A 16077-nucleotide genomic window follows, 5' to 3' on the forward strand; every position below is an offset into this window, starting at 1 on the left:
ACAAACATTTAAAGTTAGAGACATTAGAGGAAAAAAAAACTTTACAGGGAAATTGAATTTAATTCAAAGAATTAAAGACATAACAAATGAGGTACAATTAATTTTCCTTTTATGATCAAGAGAGCCAAATGGCATGCTCCTAAAATTTCACGTTCAATTAGTTCATGTGCCAAGTAGCATTCCAGTGTCCAAATCTTTAAAAGATTGAAACATCTGGGGCGTCATTCTCCGACCCCCCCCGCCGGGTCGGAGAATGGCCGTTGGCCGCCGTGAATCCTGCCCCCTCCCCCGCCGAAGTCTCCGGTACCGGAGATTGGGCGGGGGCGGGAATCGGGCCGCGCCGGTTGGCGGGACCCCCCCCTCAATTCTCCGGCCTGGATGGGCCGAAGTCCCGCTCAGAAATTGCCTGTCCCACCGGCGTAAATCAAAGCTGGTATTTACCGGCGGGACCAGGCGGCGTGGGCGGGCTCCGGGGTCCTGGGGGGGCGCGGGGCGATCTGACCCCGGGGGGTGCCCCCACGGTGGCCTGGCCCGCGATCAGGGCCCACCGATCCGCGGGCGGGCCTGTGCCGTGGGGGCACTCTTTCCCTTCTGCCTCCGCCACGGCCTCCACCATGGCGGAGGCGGAAGAGACTCTCCCCACTGCGCATGCGCGGGAAACTGTCGGCAGCCGCTGACGCTCCCGCGCAAGCGCCGCATTTCCGCGCCAGCTGGCGGGGCACCAAACGCCATTTCTGCCAGCTGACAGGGCAACAAACGCCTTTTCCGCCAGCTGGCGGGGCGGAAATCCCTCCGGCGCCGGCCTAGCCCCTCAATGTTGGGGCTCGGCCCCCAAAGATGCGGAGCATTCCGCACCTTTGGGCCGGCGCGATGCCCGTCTGGTTGGCGCCGTTTTTGGCGCCAGTCAGCGGACATCGCGCCGTTGGGGGAGAATTTCGCCCGTTTCCAGTCAACCAGTAGGAATTGTCAGAGCACTGAAGTTTCAAGACAATAACAATTATCCTGCTATTTGATGGCTAATCTATTTTGCAAGATGGTTTAAAGTATGAGGAACTCTCAGACTGTGTCAAAATGACAAACCATCCCTTCATTTCCTATGTCTACTAAAGCAAGGTTCCCAAAATCCCGTCATAATCACCTAAACCAGCACCTTTCTCTTGTTCACTCTGATCTCCCCTCATGCCTTCTAAGCTACAGAATCCTGCCCCCTCAATCCCATTTCCACAAATTAAAATCACCCACCTTTCCTCCATGTCCTCATGCTAACTGACATTGTGAACTTCTCCCTCTCCTCAGGCACTATATCACTTCTTTTCAAATTAATCACCAATGCCCCCTTGCAAAAAAACTAACCTGGACTCTTGTTATCCTTGCAAAAACTCCCATTCCGATACAAAATCCCCAAATGTGTGGTTGTCTTCCAAATCCAAGCCCATTTTGTGGGATTTCCAGCCCCGCCACAATACATAAAACTCCCCAAAATCTAAATAGCATCCTCATACCGCCTCACCTTTCTCCATCTCTTTGCAGCCTTTGTGCTGGTTGAACAGATCATCCTACTCATACCCTCCTCCATTATCCAGTTGTATGACTGCCCTCGTCTGTTTCTATTCCTGCTTAACCAGGCATTGCTCAAGACTCATGGTTCTGCTTCCTGCCAACGCAGTTACTTCTGAATCCATCCTTTGCCACCTATTTCACAACTATTTGCTGCCCCTCTACAATGTCAGGTTCTATATTGGCACGGTGGCACAGTGGTTAGCACTGTTGCTTCATAGTGCCAGGGTCCCAGGTTCAATTCCTGACTTGGGTCACTGTCTGTGCGGAGTCTGCACGTTTTCCCAGTGCCTGTGCGGGTTTCCACCGGGTGCTCCAGTTTCCTCCCGCAAGTCCCAAAAGATGTGCTTGTTAGGTGGATTGGACATTCTGAATTCTCCCTCAGTGTACCCGAACAGGCCCGAGTGTGGCGACTCGGGGATTTTCACAGCAACCTCATTGCAGTGTTAATGTAAGCCTACTTGTGACAATAAAGATTATTTAAGATGGCAACACCCAGCTCCACCTCTCTCAACAACTATTACTTGGGCTGGTTCGCCCGGAGGTGGCAACCGTTCGTCGGCTTCTTCGCGGAAAATTAATCGTCAGGAAAAGGGGGAGGTTAGTTTAGCTTAGAGTAGGGGGTTAATAAAGGTGGGACCTGTAAGGGAGGGAAATGGCTTTTACACTATGTTTATAGTTTCATGCACATTGTTTATTTTGTTATAATACCAAAAAAAACCTCAATAAAATGTTTATTTTTAAAAAAACTATTACCTGGGCTGTCAAACCTTTTCTTCAACATCCAATCCTGGATGAGCCATAAATTCCTCGAATAAAGATTGGATATACCAAAGCCATTATTTGTTAACGATTCACCCCTCCCAAAAGCACGTTACGTTGGCTATCCACCCAACAATGCTTCAAAAACTTAGTCATCCTTGTGTTCAATTCCTTCTACGGCCTCACCCTTTCCCAGTAACAGCTTCCAGCAATAACCTGTATTTATTTGACATATTTAATGAATTAAACAGCACTAGGTGCTCCACGGGACCTATGTTAGACAAAAATGTGACATGGAGTTATATGGCATAGTAATGAAAACTCTTCTGCACTTGTCCAATGCTGTCCTCCAATTTGCATCACTCCACTGGCCGTCATGCCTTTAACTGCCTTGGCTCTAAACTCTGCAATTCTGCCCCTTTAATGTCTTGGCCTCGCTATCTCTTTCTTCTCCTTGAAGATATTCCTCATTCAATCCTACATCTCAAGCCTCTTCTGACATTTCTTAGTGGCTTTTTGGCCAAATCTTTGGTCACCATTCCTGACATCTGTAAGTAGCTCTGCAAATTGTGTTTTGCAACACTGCTGCCAAGTACTTCGGGATGTTTATTACATTGAAGTAAAAAATGCAAGTTGTTGGTATGCAATTCTATTCAACATTGATAAATAACAAGCACCAATCGTGGATTTTGTTCATTGGACAGGATTTCTGAGATGCATCTTTTTGAAGTGGGGGGGGGGGGGGGGGGGGGGCACTGAGTGATGTACATGTAGACTGCAACAGTAACCTATAATGAAATGAAATCTTTAGGACAGTGGTACACAAACAAAACAGAATAAGATTGCAGAGACATGTTGTCAAAGCTCTTTATTTTGCACTCATCAGGACAAAATGCAAAAATGCCAAATTTCAAATGATCACAATTTATACTTCAAACTCTCAGGTACCCCAGAATCTTCGTCAGAGTTCCACTGACTATTATGGCATTTGCTCTGCTTGAAACCAGCGGTGTTAAGATTCACTGAAAATCTGTACACCAACTTCGAAATCCCAAAAGGTCGTTAGGTTACAGGATGCATCGACACTTAGTCTTCTATTGAATAGAAAGAAGGTGAAGCATGCCATTTTAGCAGCATAAACAATGCATGTTATAGAATAACAGGAGACCACTCATCTCATCATGTCTGTGCTGTCGCTTTAAGAGATCTATCCAATGAGGACCACTCCCCTGCTTCTTCCCCACAGCTTTGTAATCATTCCCCTTATTTATTCAGTTCCAATTTGAAAATTATTAAATCTGATTCCACCAGCCTTTCTGGCAGTGCATTTCAACTAACAGCTCTGCTTTAAAATGGTTTCCTCTTCACCTCATGCTTCTTTTGCCAATCACTTTCATAGAATTCCTACAGCGCAGGAGGCCACTCAGCCCATCAAGTCTGCACTGACCCTTGGAAAGAGCAACCTACCTAGGTCCAAGCCCTCCAAGCCCCAACCCAATCCACGTAAGCATTTTGGGCACTAAGGAGCAATTTAGCAGGGTCAACCCACCTAACCTGCACATCTTTGGATTGTGGGAAGAAACCGGAGCACCCGGAGGAAACCCACGCAGACACGGGGATTCTATGATTCTATCAAACAGGATCTTCCGGTGGCGACATGTAGGTGGAGGTCACACGTTGGGTGGCTCCTGCCGGAGCTCACTTTTTGGCCTTTTCACCCAGATTTGGGGCGAAATTTCATATTATTGATCGGCAGACAAGTTGTGGTAACTAAAGGATATCAAAATCCCAACGGAAAAATGCAGGACGAAAAGAAGCGAGCGATAGTCCAGCAGAGAGCTTGAGTTTGGTCCAGAATTCTGTTGGTGGAAAGATGGCGGGAGCAAGCTCGCTGGGTGGGGCTGCACCCATTACGGTGGACACGCTGGCTGATGTGATGGCAGCGGAGCTTGAGCTGCAGTTCACCAAGCATTTTGAGCAGCATGGGAAGGAGACGATGGCCTCGCTCAAACACCTGATGGACGATGGCCCCGATAAAGAAGGCTCTTGGAAAGACGTTGGCGGCGGTGCAGGAGCAAGGAGAGGTTTTGATGGGGGCGGAGAAGGCATCGTCACGGCACAGCGACCAGTTCACATCTATAGAAGAGCTGAGGAGGGTGGAGGAAAGCAACAAAGGGCTGAGAACTCAAGTGGAGGACTTGGAGAACAGGTCATGGCGACAGAATCTCCGGGTCGCGGGACTGCCCGAGGGGCTGGTGGGCCAGAGGCCAACGGTACTTTTCGGGATGTTTACCAAGTTGTTGGGGATGGAGGAGGACGACGCATTCCTCTTTGAGATTGATTGGGGTTACAAGTCACTCCAGCCGAAGCAAAAGAACCACCAAGCTACTTCTTAGCTACTACATGAAGGTGCTGAAATGGGTGAAACAGAATCGAGAGGGGAGGTGGAACGCCAGAGGTATTCGTATATACCAAGAACTCACAGTGGAGCTGGCAAGCTGTCGGCAGTCTTTAACAGGGCAAAGACAGTGTTATACAAAAATAATGTGCGGTCTGGGGCAGTCTACCCAGCGAAGTTGAGTGTTATGCATAACTCCAGGGACTATTACTTTCAGACGGCAGAGGAGTTCATGAAGGCTGAAGAACTGGGACTGAACTGAGTTTGGACTTCGTTTTTTCTTACGTTGTGGTGGGAGGGGATGGTACTGGGACGTTGGGGTAATATGTTGGGGTTTATTTCCCTTTGGGGGTCGATGATGTTGGGTTGTTTGGAAGGACAGCACGGTAGCACAGTAGTCAGCACAGTTGCTTCACAGCTCCAGGGTCCCAGGTTCGATTCCCAGCTTGGATCACTGTCTGTGCAGAGTCTGCACGTTCTCCCAGTGTCTGCGGGGGTTTCCTTCGGGTGCTCCGGTTTCCTCCCACAGTCCAAAGATGTGCAGGTTAAGTGGATTGGCTAGGCTAAATTGCCCTTGGTGTTCAAAAAAGGTTAGGTGGAGTTACGGGGATTGGGTGGAGGTGTGGGTATAGGGCGGAGGTATAGGCTTAGGTAGGGTGCTCTTTCCAAGGGATGGTATAGACTTGATGAGCCGAATGGCCTCCATCTGCACTGTAATTTCTATGATTCTATGACTGGGTGTGGGGGCCTTTCATGTTTTTTTTTGTATTGAGCATGTGGGGAGAGGGGGCTCTGGCAGGGGCCACCTCGCTCGCAAACGCAAGTTGGCTAGTGGGGGGGGGGGGGGGGGGGGGGGGGGGGGGGGGGGGGGGGGGCTGTGGGAGCCTGTGTGGACAGGTTTTGATGGGCCTGGGAGGTGTGAACGGTGGGTGGGGAGTATGCAGAGAGAAATGGTTTTGAGAGGGAGTAACTCAAGGGCTTCTGGGAGGGAGCGGGAGGGTAGCTGGTTGACGGTGACTAGGGGCAGGGTTGAGTCCTGCTCGCTGGGTGGGGCCGGGGAACATGACTAACATGACTGATAGGGGAGCAGGAAGAGGAGAGATCCCCAGTCCGAATGGTAACATGCGGGGGTTGGGTGGACCGGTGAAGCGAGTGAGAATCTTCTTACATTTGAAGAGTTTGAGAGCCGACGTGGTGCTGTGGCAGGAGACCAATGAGGGTGAAGGACCAGGTGAGGCTTCGGAAGGGCTGTGTGTCAGGTGTTTCACTCGGGCTTCGATAGCAGGGCCGGCGGCGGGGGGGGGGGGGGGAGCGATACAAAAGCGTGAGGTTTCAGAAAGAGATGGTGGTGGCAGACCAGGGGGGCAGCTGCATTATAGTAACGGGAGCTTTGGAGGGTAGAGGTCGGTGGTGTTGGTCAGCATGTATGCCCCGAATTGGGATGATGTAGGGTTTATGAAAAGGATGGTGGATGCCATACCGAATTTGGATGCGCATCAGTTAAGTGCAGTGTTGAATCGAAAGGCAGATGGATCTAAGCTGCACTCGTTGTCTGCCTTGGGGAAGGGGAGTGGATCCACAGTGGTTTCTGCATCCAGGGAGGAGTGGATCCATGGCAGTTTTTGCATCGAGGCAGTAGGGAGTCTTCCTTCTTTTAGCTGGTGCATAATGTGTACTCAAGGTTGACTTCTTTATTATGGGGAAGTCGTTGTTGTGAGGAAAGCTGAATATTCGGTGATTCTTATTTCGTATCATGCTCCATACTTGGTATAAGTGGTTCTGGAGAAAGGGGCCTGCAGAGGCCGGCGTGGAGGTTGGATGTGGAGCTGCTGGTGGATCCGAATGTGTGTGTAAAGCTGGGGAAGGTGATTGATGACTATGTGGGTTTCAATAGGAATGGGGGAGGTCTCACTGGTGGTTTGGGAGGGGTTGAAGGCAATGGTAAGGGGCGAGATCATCTTGTTTAAGGCTCAGGTCGGTAGGAAAGCATGAGAGGAGCGTCAGGTAGGGGAAATCTTGGAAGTGGATGGGCAGAATGCGGAGGATCCTACTCGGAACTTCTGGTGAGTAGAAAGGAATTGCCGGCACAGTTTGACATTTTGTCTACTGGGAAAGCGGTAAGGCGGGCGAAGTGGGTAGTATTAGGAGTATGGGGAGAAGACCGGTCACTTGTTGGCAGGCTAGCTTCGCCGACAGGCGGCCGGGCGAGAGATCGTGCAGCCCGGGATGCTGGGCCGGGAGGGGAGCTGGTGGTGGCTGCGCCAGAGGTGAACAAGACATTTGAGGAGTTTTATAAAATGTTGTACAGGTCGAAGCCCCCGGGGTACGAGTCGGATACAAGGGGTTTGGCGTGTCCTAGAGTAGGAGAGGAGTGGGTTGGAGGAACCAGTGGGGATTGAGGAGGTTAGAGTGGCGATAGGAAAGATGCAAACGGGTACAGCACCGGGGCTGGCTGGGTTCCGTGGAATTATTATAAAATGTTTTTGGACAGGCAGGCACCTGTTGGAGAAGTTTGAGAACGTGGTGGCTAAGGGGGCACTCCTGGAGTCAATGGGACTAGCATCCATTTCGCTGTTGCTAAAAAAAGGATAAGGACCTGGTGGAGTGTGGATCACATAGGCCAATATCTCTGCTAAATGTGGATGCTAAGACTCTTGCCAAGGTATTGGCGCTTAAGTTGGAAGAGTGCCTCCCCCCTTTGGTGATTGGGGAAGATCAGACAGGGTTCTTAAAGGGTAGGCAGTTGCCTTTGAATGTGCAGCATTTGTTAACCGTTGTGCTCTCATCGTCAGAAGGGAGGGAGCCGGAGGTGATGGTGGCGCTGGACACGAAGAAGGCATTTGACCAAGTAGCGGGCAGCTACTTGTTTGTGTTGTTGGAGAGGTTTGATTTGGGCCTAAGTTTGTGGCATGGGTTATATTCTTATAGAGGGAACCAAAGGAGAGAGTGCGCACGAATGAGGTGAATTCGGGGTATTTTCAGTTACATAGGGGAACGAGGCAGAGGTGCCCCATATCCCCCCTCCTGTTTGCACTGGCGCTAGAGCCCTTGGCCATTCGCTGAGGTGCTCAGATAAGCAGAGGGGGATAGTGAGGGAGGTGTGGAGCACAGGGTGTCTTTGTATGCCGATGATTTGTGGTTGCACTTCTCCAACCCAGGTCCATGGTGGGGGATATAATTGGGCTGCTCAGGAGATTCCTAACTTTTTCATGTTTTAAGCTGAATCTGGAAAAGGTGGATTGGTTTTTGGTGTCTTCTCCGGGGCGGGAGCTGACTTGGGGCTGTTGCCGTTTCGGGTGGCAACTATTCAATGTAGGTACTTGGGGATGCAGGCGGCTCGAGACTGGGCCCAGCTTCATAAATTGAATTTCACGTGCCTGGTGGATAGAGTCAAGGTGGATTTGTGGAGATGGGACAGCCTGCCACGATCATTGGCAGGCTGGGTGCAGGAGGTAAAGATAAATATCTTAGCACAATTTTTATTTCAGTGCCTACCGGTCTTTTTGCCGATAGTATTCTATGTGAGTGGAACAATTTTGTAGTTTGCCTGGGCAGGTATGGTAGCAAAGATCCGGAAGATGGTGCTTCAGAAAGGGCGGCAGTCAGGGGGGTTGGCCCGCCCAAACCTATTGTATTATTGGGCGGCGAATGCTAACTGAGGGGTTGGGAGTAGGGAGCCGGATTTCTAGAGGGGCGGTTAACAGGTCATGTCAGCGATCCTGCATGTGGATTTGGAACCCAGTCCCCTGGGGGCCTTATTTGGGGTGCCGGACTTGCCGGAGCTGCAGATGGGAGTGGGACTATGTTCTGGCCTTTGCCTCACTGATTGCTTGCAGGCAGGTCCTGTTGGGGGTGGAGGTCAGCATCTTGGTGTGTGCGCGCGCGCGCATGCGTGTTGTTTTGAGGTACTTGGGTGTTGCAGGATGGAGGTTGGGGTTTATTTTTGTACATTTAAAATATTAAAAATCAAATTTTAAAATGTTTTATAAAATAATTAACGAAACAAAATTAATAAGTTAATGAGAAGACATTTATTTCAGGGGCAGGGAATTACAGACAAGGGTTGAAACAGACAAATTAGTCACGTTTGAAGTGAATTTTAGATGTCCCTTAGAAATATTAAAGATCTCATGAAACACAACGCCACCGACCTCCCTCATATGCAGAGTTTTAAACTACCACAGCATCCAACGTTGTCTTCACAAAAAGCTGAACATTTTCAAGGTGTAGCCTACAGTGTATGCACAATACTTAATCCCAAACAGAATAGTTTTCATCCACTTGATGCAATACATTTGCAACTTTAATTCCAGCCTTTGAAATTCATAGGAGGAATACAATGCTCCAGGCACCAAAGTATTTCATGCAAAATCCTCGGTCTCCAAAACAGAATTTATCAAGTCAGAAAATAGGAGAGGTAGCAGCAGGAGTAGACCAAACAGCCTACCAAACCTGCTCCACCATTCAATACAAATGAGCTAATCTTGAGTTTCAACTCTGCCTTCCTACCCACTTCTCATATCCCTTGATTCCGGAGACCGCAACAATCCATTTATTCCAGCCTTAAATATAATCAATGATGGGAACGGAGCGTCCACAACCCTCTGGGGTACAGAAAGTTCTTGCAGAGCTGCAGATGGGAGATTTGAATAGACACTTAAGCCAAAATTGCAACTTTCCAAATAGATAGCTGCTGTAATTCCAAAATATACACTTTCCAAACACTGATTTTTTTTCCCAGATGGTATCTTTGCATCAGAATTATTTCCAAAGCAGTTAAAGTTCTATTAGATCAAAATCTAATTGGGTGGCACAGTGGTTAGCACTACTGCCTCATGGCAGTGAGAACCCGGGTTCGATCCCAGCCCTGGGTCACTGTGGAGTTTGCACATTCTCACCATGTTTGTGTGGGTCTCACTCCCACAACCCAAAGGTGCGCAGGGGTCACGCTAATTGGAACAAAAAAAATTGGGAAGGCTAAATTTATTTTACGTGATCAAAATCTAATCCACTTATTTGGAGTCTGCTAATTTGAGTCATTAGATCTATTCTTTTCAAAAACTAACAATGTAAAGAAATAGTATATGCTGCTGAAATTAAATAGTCATGACATGATTATTTTCCTATCAACAAAACATACTGCTTTAAATCTAATGACTGTACGTATCAACATCCAATGCTCACGTCAGCAAACCTCCATCGCGAGGGCATTAATTCCCTCATACAAAATTAACCCAAATACATGGTACACAAGACAAACAATGTCCATCTCACCCTACAAGAACAACTCCATTATCTGGTCAGTAACAAAATGGGAACTGTTAATACAGTCATTGTATTGGCCATGCTTCCACAGAAAAAAAGGCATATATACTTTTCATGATGGAATGGACATTAAAACATTTTCTTAAAGCTGTGACGTTACTCACCTCCATACTATTCTTTGTAGGATAAGCTGTCCGTTTCGATAGTAGTGACTTTCTCCGCAGCTGGTATGGGCTGTTTTGTGCACCAGGTCCGGATTCTTCTGCAATCATGTCTGCAGGGACATCCTCATCTATGAATGAAGAGATAAAAAGAATTGGGTCTTACAGAAAGCATGTAAGCTGGGGGTTTTACATTCTTCAAAGAACTTCATAAAGATATCAATCAGCTCCATTATACAATTCACCAAAACAAAGATTCTACAAACATTTTAATGATCTCTCCTAACAAAAAGAAAAACTACCCAGTAAACCATGAGTTTAAGCCCAGGTGAATAAAGCATCAATTTTGGACACCACTCTGGACATGAAGACTTGGGAAAGAGAACAGAAGTGATGAGGGATTACAGTTACATGGGAAGGCTGAAGCTAGGGTAGATATATGGTGGGCTGTTTAAAATCATGAAAGGTTTTCTTTGGGGGGTCGAAGATAGGTGTTCTTTGGGATAGAAAATAGGTGCGCAAGGTGTGCGGATTTGGAACGGACGAACCACGTCCATATATTCTGGGCATGCCCGAAGCTTAGGGGATTCTGGCAGGGGTTTGCGAATGTCATGTGGCACCGAGTCCAGAGTTGGCGATTTTCGCAGTGTGGGAAGACCCGGGAATCCAGGCGGAGAAAGAGGCAGGCGTTCTGGCCTTTGCTTCCCTTGTAGCACAGAGACGGATATTATTAGGTTGGAGGGACTCAAAGCCCCCGAAGTCAGAGACCTGGCTAACTGACATGGCTAGCTTTCTCTGTCTGGAGAAAATCAAGTTCGCCCTGAGAGGGTCAATGTTAGGGTTCATCCGGAGGTGGCAGCCGTTCGGCAACTTCTTTGGGGAAAATTGTAGGGCAATGGGGAAAAGAGCCAAACTGCATCAGAAAAGCTGGCACAGACTTAATGGGCAGAATTCTCCCCTGAACTGTTCTATGATTTGATGAATACAATTCAATCTTACAACCTGCATTATTGATTCTTGAATAGAAGCCTTCCTTAACAAATCAAGAAAGGAAGATCGTCATACATAGAAATATTCATAGGGATAACGGGAAGCTTGGTCTGAAGTAGAATTCAAAAAAGGCAGAGATGGAAAGAAAGATGCAGAGGATGGGGCCACCCAATGGTGGGGGTGACATGTTGCACTAAAGGACAGGAGGAAGACAGAAAAGTGGAGGTCACTGCTTGAAAGAAAGCAGCAATGGAAGTCTTGATAAATCTTGTTGATAATGTTGAATGGTAGCAGAGGATAGCTGCATGCTTACTCAAGAAGGATTCAAACCAATGATGGCAGGACAATAGAACAGTGAAGGAGTAGTGATGATTCGAGTTAAGGAAAGGGGAGAAAGAGAGAGAGAGAGAGAGAGAGAGAGAGAGAGGAAAGACAGAGTACCTGAGACAGGAGAGGGGAAGGTCAAAGGAGACAAGAAAACCTGGGTGTAAAAGTAGATCCTCCTGGAATAACTGGTGCAGCACATTATGATTTTAGCATTTCAACCACAGTATAGAGGACAGGAAAGATAGAGAATAGGATTAAGCCCTCTGAGCCTGCACAATCGCAGAATTTTTTTTTTTTTTTTTTAAATTCGGTCTAATCTTCCTGCCTGAAGGGAGGCAGAGAGTCGGTCGCCCCACCCCCCGAACGTCAACATCACATGCTTTGAATAAGATTGCGATTCCTCCATTTTGTCAGCAGCAAACAAGGTCGGCCGGCGTGGGCCGCGAAGGTCGGCCGGCGCGGGTCGCGAAGGTAAGCCGGCGCGGGTTGTCAAGTTCAGCCGGTAGGTATAAATGGGTGCCCGGAAAAAAAGTTTGAAAATCACTGGTCTACCCTTTACCTTGAGAATGTGACCCCTTGTTCCAGAACACCCCACCAGCCAGAGGAAACAACAACCCTGTACAGCCTGTCCTGCCCTGTCTGAATTTTATACATTGCAATAAGATCCTCTCGCTTTCTAAATTCCAGTGAATACAGACATGGTCGACCCAATCTCTCTTCATGCAACAATCCTGAGAATTGAAAATGTGAAAAAAAACAGCTTCTATTTACATAGCACATTTAATGCAATGGAACATCCCAGAGTACAAGTAAAATTTGACACTGAGCCACAGGTATTTTTTGGACAGGACCAAAATGGTGAATTTTAAAGAGCAACTTAAATGAGGGAAAAGGGGAAAAACAGAAGCTGAGAAATCTAGGGGCGAAATTCCAGAGATGAGGGCAGAAGGCACAACCAACAACAGTGGCGCGATTAAAAGTGGGATTGCACAAGAGGCCAGAATTAGAGGAATGCTAACATGAGAGCTGTGGAGTTCAAGGCCAATTCTCACAAGGGTGAAAGTTTTAAATAAGGTTTTGCCAGCCCAGGAGCTATTGCACAGCCGCAAGCACAGGGATGACTGATGAATGGAGACGTGGTGCGACCTCGGAGACAGGCAGTAAAGCTTTGAATGAGTTCATGTTTGTGGAGGAAAAAGCATGGAAGGCTGGCCAGGTGAACATTAGAATAATGATTAATGATTGACAAAAAGATCAGCCGTGATTCAAAGTCATCGGGTATGTTATTTTCAGCTGAAAACAGAATGTGCATTGCTGGTAATGGATATACAAAAATCACAAACAAAACAAAAATCATAAATAAAACAAAGCTATGAAAAGGCCAAAATTCAAAGACTGAATTTTTAAAAGCTTTTAGTTGCAATTAATTTTAACTCAAAAAGACCAAACCTGCTTCTCTTAAATTTGGAACTTTCCCCATAATTCAAAAATAACACTCCTAAAATACCCACTTGCTTAAATTACCACTAGTGAAATTCCAGGGAGAGGCCACCCCAACAAATTGCATCTTCCCAGGTATATCTACACAATAATTCTGAAGAACTATTACCAAATTTGAAAATGGCACATTTTCTTCCAAATGCAGTACCAACTAGTGTGCAAGCTTTTTCTTGGCAATAGCCAAGCTCACTGATACTCGTACACAGAAATTGTGCAACGGGGATTGCCACTGGGACACAGTTGCTGTCAAGCAGCAGAGGCACGCTATATGTCAGTGCAGTCAAGTTTTATCAAAAAGGTGCCTGGAGTGGAATCTGGAGTGGCAGTCTTGGTACTGATGTACTTGAAGCATGAAGTGCTATGAACTTGATCACAAGACTCTTGGAAGAAAATATGGTTGGCAGATAAAACATAGGCAACTTCGAAATAGTTTAAGTCCTCATCTGACAGCTACCCTAATCAACTGGCAAGTTAGGTTGGTTGCATCACTGGAACATGAAGCCTCTTCAAATGTAGAAACGGGAGATTTCTGATACTGGTCAAGCGAGAGAGAGTATAGATGCTCCAGCCGGCAGTTCTTGTGGCAAATTTCATATTTTTTTCCTATATCTGCTGATTTTACCTTTTATTTTGCTACCTTCATCTTTGGGGTAGTGAACAACATATTTTACAAGGTAAGGAATAGGGCCCCTGGAAGACAGTTTTTTCAGAGCTCCAGTAAAAAACAGCCAATCACAGAGGTGTTTCTTGTGTCCCCAGACTAGGAACAGTCCTTGTGGAATTCTATTGCTGATCCATACTTAATGACTAACAGAAAATAAATTCCAGATTTCTGTTCAAAGTCATTTGATCTACACAAACTTCTAACCCACAATATATTGATTTCAAAATCCTTGGCTTTGTTTAGAATTCCCTCCAAATTAGAGCCTTTAACAATCTCACTTCCACATTGCAATTTTTCTCCTTAAATTCAAGAGAATCAAGGGTTATGGGGCTACGGCGAGAAAGTGGATTTGAGGATTATCGTATCAGATCAGTCCATGATCTCACTGAATGGTGGAGCAGACTCAATGGGCCAAATGATCTACTTCTGCACCCGCATCTTAATGGTGTTATTCCTCTAAATTACTATATTCCCACCCAAACTACCCCACCATCATCTTCAAATGTCTCCTTGCAATTTACCTCTTTTTTCACACCTTTTGCAACCATTTCGAAGTCTTCTAATACCCGTGTAGCTAACTCCCATTTTGTGAAACATCTTAAAAAAGCATTTTGTTACTTTAAATGTTCTAAGCGAAAGTTAAGAGTTCTTGGGCTTTGCAAAAATATAGATTAGGCCAACTTTCCAAATTTAATTTCTTCTTTTTGAAATGTAAATGGCTTCCATTGAAGTGTTAGCACCAATGATTTAGAACAGGATTATTGTTTGGCTGACTGAATTGGGGGCATCTTTAAATTCTTCTGCAACTGCTACAGAATAGGTAAACAAGTTAATGGTGCACAACAGTTCGATAGATCTTTTTCTTCTAAATTATTACAGTTTTGATGCAGCACCTCTGTCACTTAACAGCCAAGTTTTTTTTGCAATCTGGAGAAACATGGCAACTGATTCCATAGCAAATATATTCAGTCAGCCAAAGCTGTGCAATACAGTTTCAGCTTTACCAGTTAATCTAGTCTTTCAATTAGACACAATTTGAATGTCCATTTAATAAAATCCAGAACCGGTTTTGCAAACTAACCTCATTTGTAAAGTCCTAGGCAATAAACAAATAGAATGCAAAGAAAGCTACAGGTATCTGTTTTTTCTACTTTTCACAAAGTATGCAGTGTTTTTACTCCAATTTGAAAAAAAAAATTAGGAAATTAAACAAAGTATACGCAGACCGGTTTTCTTGAACAAGAGGAGGAAAACAAGAAAAGGACAAGTTTGTTTTGGGATGCTAGGAGGGGCAACACGTGGAGTTATTTTTTTCCAGACCTATCAATTTACAAAACAAAGCCATTTGACCAGCAGTCTTGAATTCACATGACAAATTCAATGCACAATGGCAAGACAAGCCTGTTAAAATCCCAGAGTCTCCAAAAAACTGGATACTAGTCTTGAATCCAACTCAACTCCTTGAAATTTTTGGTAACTGATATGACTGCTCCTCGCGTTAAAAACTCTTACTGTTACATGGTTTGGCTGCAGTTTCAAGAGGAAACATCAGCACAATTCTACTCCCAGCTACGTAGCAGACTTTTGTCTCATGCTCCTCGTTCACCCCAAACAAAACTCGGTTTCAAAATCTGAATCAAAAAGGTCATCTAAAAGTACAATAAAAATGTATTGGCTGAAGGATAACCCAGCCAGTATCTAAAAATTATTCAGGTCTCTTAAATACACTGCACCCAAATGGGGTTATGTGCAATTGGTAAAATACAGTCACCGCCATTTATTTAAAGAGAATAAGAATGGGACTCAATAGCTAGCTTTCAAATGGCCAAAGTCACAATCTGCTCACTCATCTGCACTTTAAAATTTGATAATACAGTACTTTTAAGCAAACTCCTTCTCCAACACTATTCATTTTATTTCTAGTTTGCAGTCGTGATGAATGAAACATTTGAGATTATTGCTCCATTCTCACATCTGACAATGTGCATGCAATAAGGATAATTGGACCAGATAGTCAGCAGTGCTTACATTGTTTTCAAGATGTCATTTGACAAATAAATCAACACACAAAATCATATTATCTGATCATGGCACAACAAAATTTTCAAGGGTCTTGTGCTTGATCCACTTTTGTTTTCAACAGTGCATACTGACAACTTGGACTTGGGCACAAGAACCATAATCATGATGTGGTAAAATGGCCAACGGCCTGAATCTTGGATCCAACACAGAACTGGACACTTGGGGACAGAAGTACAATGGTTAGCACTGCTGCCTCACAGCGCCAGGGACCCGGGTGCAATTCCAGCCTTGGGTGACTATGTGGAGTTTGCACGTTCTCCCCACCTCTGCGTGGGTTTACTCCTGATGCTCCATTTTCCTCCCACAGCCAAGAAATGTGCAGGTGCGTGGATTGGCCGTGCTAAATTATCCCTCAGTGTCCAAAAGGTTAC

General features: G+C 45.9%; 1 protein-coding gene across 3 annotated transcripts in view; it reads right to left on the reverse strand.

Moving 5' to 3' along the window:
• The window catches only part of fbxo11b (F-box protein 11b), a 215976-nt gene that overhangs the window by 138962 nt on the left and 60937 nt on the right, over positions 1 to 16077 (reverse strand). For all 3 annotated transcript variants that reach the window (XR_011948202.1, XM_072511187.1, XM_072511178.1), the window contains exon 2: positions 10147 to 10274. Coding sequence is in view for 2 of the 3 variants with exons in the window: in XM_072511187.1 (XP_072367288.1) it covers positions 10147 to 10274 (128 nt within the window). In the remaining variant the exon portion in view is untranslated. The remainder of the gene's footprint in view (positions 1 to 10146; positions 10275 to 16077) is intronic.

The sequence above is a fragment of the Scyliorhinus torazame genome, chromosome 1 (assembly GCF_047496885.1).
Source record: "Scyliorhinus torazame isolate Kashiwa2021f chromosome 1, sScyTor2.1, whole genome shotgun sequence".
Classification (NCBI taxonomy): domain Eukaryota; kingdom Metazoa; phylum Chordata; class Chondrichthyes; order Carcharhiniformes; family Scyliorhinidae; genus Scyliorhinus; species Scyliorhinus torazame.